This window comes from Pinus tabuliformis, chromosome 6, assembly GCF_031772625.1.
Source record: "Pinus tabuliformis cultivar Carrire ecotype Pingquan chromosome 6, CPIR1, whole genome shotgun sequence".
Taxonomy (NCBI): Eukaryota; Viridiplantae; Streptophyta; class Pinopsida; order Pinales; family Pinaceae; genus Pinus; species Pinus tabuliformis.
In genome coordinates, this window is record NC_142292.1 from 271,917,495 (window position 1) to 271,925,478 (window position 7,984).

General features: G+C 35.6%; 1 protein-coding gene across 3 annotated transcripts; it reads left to right on the plus strand.

Annotated features, from left to right (window-relative positions):
- Positions 1–3,830: 3,830 nt before the first annotated feature.
- LOC149258410 (uncharacterized) lies at positions 3,831–6,470 on the plus strand. 3 transcript variants are annotated; one of them, XM_089415304.1, is made up of 3 exons: positions 3,831–4,108; positions 4,787–5,795; positions 6,213–6,470. In XM_089415304.1, exons 2-3 carry the CDS (start codon positions 4,797–4,799, stop codon positions 6,291–6,293), a joined length of 1,080 nt encoding a protein of 359 aa, XP_089271430.1. In that variant the 5' UTR covers positions 3,831–4,108; positions 4,787–4,796; the 3' UTR covers positions 6,294–6,470. The 3 variants fall into 3 exon arrangements, with proteins under 3 accessions (XP_089271430.1, XP_089271433.1, XP_089271426.1); XM_089415307.1 differs by having other exon boundaries at positions 4,108–4,226; XM_089415300.1 differs by lacking the exon at positions 3,831–4,108 and adding an exon at positions 4,258–4,440.
- The last annotated feature ends 1,514 nt before the right edge of the window (positions 6,471–7,984 follow it).

Here is a 7,984-nt window from a genome sequence, read left to right on the forward strand (position 1 = left end):
TTTTAAATGAGTATTCAAATATAGGAAAGCTTCATAAATAATCAGGTGAATCACAAATCTTACCATTAATTGAGTATTAAAAATTGAGGGAAAATAATTTTTTTTGCTAAATTATGTGAGACTTGAGATGACTGGCATGCCTAACCTATGACTTGAGTAGCCACGACCCAAGGGCATTTAAGCTATCAAAATCACCTAGGGATCACACCTAGCCTAGGCGACAACACCCTTAGCATGAGTGGATTTTTGTCCACAAAGTTTCAAACTAGTGACCTTTACACCACATAGTGCCTTAACAGAACAACTTGACACGATTTGCTCTACGCCCCTTGGGCAAGGAGAAAATATTAATAAATAAACATGTAATTTATAAATTACTAAGCATATTCCATTTGAACAATAACAACAAATTTTATAAGTTCTTACAATATATTATTATATAGTGTTTTACTTAAACATATGATTTCATATTAGTAGCTTAATGCATGGAAATGTTGAAAGAAATAAAATTGAAATAAAACAAGCTAAGAAAATAACACACTATCCACATAATGAACAAAATATGCACACTAGCAAAACCTAATATGGGAAAAATCCAACAAGAATTATGTGAGGCCTATGCTCTACTATTTTCTTCTTAGTTATGAAATACAAATACAATTAAAGGGGATATCATATGGAAATGACATTGATATTATGACCTAAATTGTCCTTATAGAGTATTCTACTTCCTCTATCATGCTTTAATCCGCACTCCTAGATGCTCTTCTCAAGTATGAAATAATAACAATATAATAAGGATGGAACGCCCTTCCTTTCCTAAAGGCCCAATGTTTAACATGGTGTATAGTTGTTTTGGATAACGGTTAGGGTTGTGTATACATCAACTTTTGATTAGGGTTAGGGCTTTAGACCCTCTAGACTATTCTTGAAAGTCCACGCTTTACTATCTCGACATGTGTGAGTTGTGTGAGTTGACATGGCATCTACTCAGTGTCATGGTGGTCAATAAGATATGCAACTTCTTGGAGACATAATTTTTGCATACAAACTTAAATTGAGGTGATCTCATGCCATTAGAAAAATCTATTGTGTAAAACTATGTGCAGAGGCATGAAACTTTGTTTTGCAAAGTTTTGACCCTCAAAGATGTCTTTTAAGGCTTCAAACAGACTCCAACGAAATCTGGAACGCAAATCACCAAAGTGGAACCTATATCTAAAATGGACCTTATAGTTTCCAATTTTCCACTCAAAACTACCAAAATAGATGAAAAATTATATAATGCTTCATTTCAAATCAACCAAACCTAGAGTTGAATCTTTTCACAATTTCATAGGTGTGTCTTATGTTATGGACAAATGAGAATATCAAATACTTTTAGATCTCACAAAATTCATTTGAATTTGGAAGACATTTAGGATCTATGAACAGATGGCCACATTTCAACCTAGGATCAAGATAGGGATGCTACCAACATTTGTTTAAATATGCTCTACATACAAGATTTAGTTTTAGATACATTTTCCTCTTAGAGGCCTCAACCACCCCCTCATCCGATATTTTGTGAAATCTCCCATGTCCTACCAATTCTAGTGTAGTCAAAATATCCTTGTGTGGTACTCATTTTAAGTGTTTTTTCTTCATTGAACTATCAATCTTCAATTGTGATAACTATAATATATGTTATGAGGTGAATGTATGTTCATGGCCACTAAGGGAGATGAATCATAAAAACTAAATTTTAAGTGCTGTTTCTTCATTGAACTATCAATCTTCAATTGTGATAGCTATAATATATGTTACGAGGTGAATGTATGTTCATGGCCACTGGGGGAGATGAATCATAAAAACTAAATCTATTATATGGAGCTAGGAAAACTCCATAAAAATACCAACATTGTATATTAAGAAGTATTTATTGTTTACCTTTCCTAACTTGTTTCTCTCCTTAAAAACACTATTAAAATACCTTATAAGTCAGTCTCCAATTGCCATTTACCATTTTTTTACAAATTACTTACATACATTTCTTTTACTTTTACCATTTTTTTACAAATTACTTACATACATTTCTTTTACTTTTAATAATTTCACTGTCACCCTTCCTTAATTCTTCCTCTCTCATTTAATAACTTCATTCCCACCATCCATTAACTCTTAGCTCACATTGAAACAGACATATTTTATCTCTATCCAACACTTCACTCTTCCTCTCTCATTTAATAACTTCATTCCCACCATCCATTAACTCTTAGCTCACATTGAAACAGACACATTTTATCTCTATCCAACACTTCACTCTTCCTCTCTCATTTAATAACTTCATTCGCACCATCCATTAACTCTTAGCTCACATTGAAACTGACACATTTTATCTCTATCCAACACTTCACTGACACATTTTATCTCTATCCAACACTTCACTGCCTCTTCGCACTTCCTCTCCTAATGCATTTTATCTCTATGCAACACTTCACATGTATGCCTCTTTGCACTTCCTCTCCTTTACTTATAAGGAGTCAATATCCACATTGTTACTTAATGTTATGGCATGTGTATATAGGCCTTTAAATTCTAAAGCAACACTTCATATGTGTTCCTTCTCACTTCCTCATTAACTTTTCCCTTAATTCTTTCTCATTTCACTGTCACCCTTCCTTAATTCTTCCTCTCTCATTTAATAACTTCATTCCCATCATCCATTAACTCTTAGCTCACATTGAAACTAGCCGCATGTATGCAACACTTCACATGTATGCCTCTTCACACTTCATGTCTTTTGCTTATAGGGAGTCAATATCCACCTTGTTACTTAATGTTGGCATGTGGTATATAGGCCTTCAAATTCTAAAGCAACACGTCATATGTGTGTCCCTTCTCACTTCCTCTCCTTTACTAATGAGCAGCCAATATCTAACTTGCTATTTAACATTTAACGTTGTGGGTGTGGTAATAGGTCATTAAATTCTAAAACAATTAAAATTTGATGACCTATATTGCAATGCCATTAAATGTTCTGTGACAGTGTGGATATTACAATTATTACTTTCCATTCCATAACAATTTTCGCTCAAACATTTTTTTTTACAACGTAGTCTAACTAGCTGGAGGAATTGCCCAGAAAGTTTTGGAAATTCTGATCATATTTAAAGAAAAACCAGCAAGGATTTTGTAAATCCAAGTTATAGTTGTTAAACTTTAAAATTTTAGGTGTCCTAATATTTTTGATGGTGCTGAATCCATTTCCACCATCAAAAACACCGTTCGAACAAACCTCTACAAGATTTTTTGAAATTTTTTTACCCAAATTCCGACCACTTTTGACTATCCGGCCAGCCATTCCTCATTCCTCCGCTTCAGTGGACGACTCGTTTTTTTAGCGTAAAATTTCCCTCCACAATCTAACCTTGTCATCATGCAACAATGATTGAAATTTAACCTGACAACTTTCTCACTTTGCATACCGTTGATTATGCACCTGCTCCAACCTACGTCCATACCAATGGCATTAAACTGACAATAAAGTTTTTGCACGAGCAGTTTTCTGACGATGGTTGAAATACTTCTCGAAAATGATGTCCAGCTGGCACCCAACGGGTAAGCATATGCAATGCCTCACTTTCAACAGGCATGTAGTTATCGAGTTTATGTTTCCAACCCTCGCGTTACAAATTGCTAATGAATGTGCAGGGTGTCTATGATTTAATTAATTAGAAATCAGGCAAATGAAATCCAACGTGGGGGCACCACCTGCCGACATCACAAACACTGATGGCGATACGTATGAATTATGCCCATGTGAACAAGTACCTCATACATCGGGTTCCATTGATGAGCAGTTGAGACGCGGAATACTGACTGGCATTTTCTCACTCTCTGCTTTACGGTGCTGCTAACAGTGACACAAATCATTCCCAGCTGTTTTTTTCTGTCTCATCGTTCATATCAATGCATATATAATTTCCAGAGCCACATGTTTTGGCCTGCCAGATTCGGGCTTCAGTGACTCAATTGGTCTGAAGAATGAGACAGAGGGGCAGCTGCAGATGGCGATCTAATCTCTAGAATTTCCAGCCTTTCTTCATCATCATTATATTTTAGGAAGGTAATTCAGTATGCCTACTGTTCTCTGTCATTTTCTTAAGAAATTGGATCTGTCCATGGCATTATTATGCAGAGAACCCCTAAAGTCTAACCAGATCCCCACTATCCGTCACTTTAAGGTAAGCTTTAGAGATGGGCTTCTGATAGAATTAGCTCATTATTCTAGCTCCAGATCCCCACTATCCGTCGCTTTAAGGTAGCTTTAGAGATGAGCTTCTGATAGAATTAGCTCATTATTCTAGCTAATTATTGTATGCAGGATGATTAATCAGTCATTGTATGCAGGATGATTAATCAGTCATTTAACTTATATGGCCGTGCCAGTATTCTAAGGTAGATCTGAGCTTTGCAGACAGAGATATCATTATTTCAATTGCAATGCAGATAATTTTGATGGGGATTCAAGTTCCTGAGCTTTAATTTATATGACTCTGCTTTGCAGACAGAGATACCATTATTTCAATTGCAATGCAGATAATTTTGATGGGGATTCAAGTTACTGAGCTTTAATTTATATGACTGTGTTAGCATTGTAAACTAGATCTCTGAGCTTTGCAGACAGAGATATCATTATTTCAATTGCAATGCAGATAATTTTGATGGGGATTTAAGTTTTGGAGATAATTTTGATGGGGTTTTAAGTTTGGATCTGATGCTTGTCTGTGTCTTGTGGTTGCAGTCGATCGAGAATGGGGTTCAAGAACAGATTGTATTTCTGCATTCTTCTCTGGTTCTGCATTCAAGCCACTTGTTGCAGAGCTCATGACAGAGTACTGGTGGGAGACCGGGTTTTACCAACAAAGACTGGCATTGTGCGGGTCGCGTTGGCAACAGCTAAAAACGCGACAAAATCAGTAACACCGGTGGCCAGCCCTAAACCCTCGAAGACCACACCAGAAGCGCCCACTGCAGAACCAAAGGCGCCACCCATTTCCAAAGCTCCCGCCTCTGCTCCGCCGCCACCATCTGAAGCCCCTGCCAAGTCACCTCCCAAAACCCCTCCGAGTCCCAAGGCCCCTGCGGCAGCGCCCGTCGCGGCGCCGCCGAAAGCCGGGCCATCCAAGAAGTCCCCTGCTTTGGTTCCTTCCAAAGCTCCGTCTGCAGCCGTACCTGTTTATTCGCCTCCAGCACCCGTTCCTCCGAAACACAAAAAGCCCACAGAGGCTCCGGCCCCAGCTCCGACTCCTCCGAAACACAAAAAGCCCACAGAGGCTCCGGCCCCGGCCCCGGCTCCTCCGAAACACAAAAAGCCCCCTGAGGCTCCGGCCCCGGCTCCTTCTCCTCCGAAACACAAAAAGCCCCCAGAGGCTCCGGCTCCGGCACCTCCGAAGCATAAAAAACCCACAGAAGCTCCGTCCCCTGCCCCTCCCCACCATAAAAGGCCCGCGGAAACTCCTTCTCCAGCAACCTCACCTGTGGAAGCCCCAGGCCCTGCTCCTCCCAAACACAAAAGGCCAGTAGAAGCCCCCACTCCTGCTACAGAGGAGGCTCCAACTCCAGCACCTGCCCCTGCAAAGCATAAGCACAAGAAGAAGAAGCCCAAACACACCAAGAAAGGCCAGAAACACCATCATCATCATCATGCTCCCGCCCCGGCCCCTGTAAAGAGCCCTCCTGCACCTCCCCTTTCTCCAGAGCCCTCATCTTCAGAGGATTTGGCTGTCCCCGCGCTTTCACCCGATTCACCGGTGAGTAATCTCTCACTTTGCTCTCTGTTACAACTCACATCCATTCACATCTTTAGCCTAATAGATGAAATGGTTTAGCTATCTGGTTTTGTTCTCTGTTACTATTCACATCTATTATGTTTCAGTTAAACATGATTTTTCTTGCATTTTTTTACTCAATTTTTGGTTTTAAGAAGTAATTTAATCTATAAAGTTTAGATTTTTCAGAGAATTTTTTTAGAATAATGCTTTACGTTGTAAAGTTATTTAGAATCATAAATTTAAGTCTCTAACATTTCGATTCTTCAAAAAAAAATTATTTCAGAATGCTAAATTTATCTATACATTTTAAATAATAAGCAATCTTGTTTAAAATTGCATGGCCCTGTTTTAAACAAAGAAAATCATTTGCTTCGTTTCTTCGTTTTGTGATTACAGAATGGCGGAATGAAGAGCTTCGTAGCAGGCATTTGGCAGACACTTGTTGCTGCTTCGATCCTTGTGATGTTCATGGCCTAGATCTGTTTCTCACCGTCTTCCATTCACTATTTTTCCAAGATTCAGATGCCACACTTTCATCGGAGTGGTATTGAAGAGGAGTACATATGTATTCTCAGGACTGTTGCTGAATTTTTCCGTGTTGCCATTCACTCGAACTATTTATTCATTAATTATCATTCATTGTATTGAGATGCAGTCTTTCTCGTCTGAAATTAGTTGCAGCTGTAATCAGTTTTTCTTTCTGAATTATCATTCATTGTATTGAGATGCAGTCTTTCTCGTCTGAAATTGATAGCAGCTCTAATCAGTTTTCTTCCCAAAATGAGTTGCAGTGTATTCAACAAGTTAATGGCTCAGATAAATTAATTTTTTTCCTGTACTAACACTGTGAATTGAATTACAATATAGGCATCTGCAACATAAACAGCAAAATGTAAGCATGTTTGCAATATATGTGGAGATTTGAATTTGTTTCAAATGAGGTTGAAAGCGAGGTGGTGCATTCACAGATCATGCTTCTCCACGGAATTTTTCAAGTTTTCGGCATTTTTATTTTGCTGTAATTGTTTGATTGATTCTTCATGCTGTCATAATTTTCTTTTTGGTAGAAAACTAAGGTCATCTCGCAATTTTTTTTTATTTTTTTTTTACTTCACCTTATTTTTCTGTAATTGTTTGATTCTTCATGTTGGGAAATACTATCATACTATTGTTTAATTCTTTTTTATAGAAAACAAAGGTTATCCCGCAAATTTTATTTAAAAATTAAGGTCACAACTATAATTTAGCGTCCATTGAAGGTTGTGTTAAAGATATTTGTACATTTTAATTGAAAATGAAGTTAATCAATTCCAATTGAAAGTTGTGTTATGATTTTTTAATCTGATAAATTAGTTGAAAGTTGTGTTGTGATTTTTTCTTTCCATTTGATCTGATAAATTAAGTACTAAATTTTTTAAAAATATAATAGTTTTTTATTATTATTTAATTTAAAAGAGAAAAATAATTATTGGATTATTTTTAATTATTAATTCCATATAATATATTAATTTTATTTTAAAAATTTATTTTTAAATTAGTAGATTTTTTATCATTTAAATTAGTAGATTTTTTATCATTTAGAATTATATGTTTTAATTAGATTTTCTAATGGTGTAGATCTTTTTATCATTTAAATTTATATAATATATTAATTTTTTATATTAAATTATTAAATAATTTGATTTTTTAAATGTTAAATAAATTTTGGATAAATTTCAATTTAAGATGGATTTATGCTCATTTATTTTTAAAATTAAATATGATATAATTTAAAATAGATTTAAACTTATTAATAGATTTAAACTTATTTATTTTCAACTCTAAATCCAATTTATATATTTTGTTAAAAAAATTAATGTAAATATTTTTTTTAATATAATTTTATTTGACAATATCTGCCTATACTAGATTGTAGAACATCTTACTAGATTGTAAAACATCTTACTACTCTATGTACAAGAATATGTATATAAATAACCCATATATGTATATAAATAACCCATATAATAAAAATGAGAATATAAATATATTATATATATTAATATTCATTTAAAATATTAGACATAGTGAGAGACTCACTATCCCAAAGGAAAAACTGAATTGCCATATGCTTGGGGTTGAGGAAGATCCAACGTTCTGGAAGAGGTTTTAGCAAAATCGTACAGTTA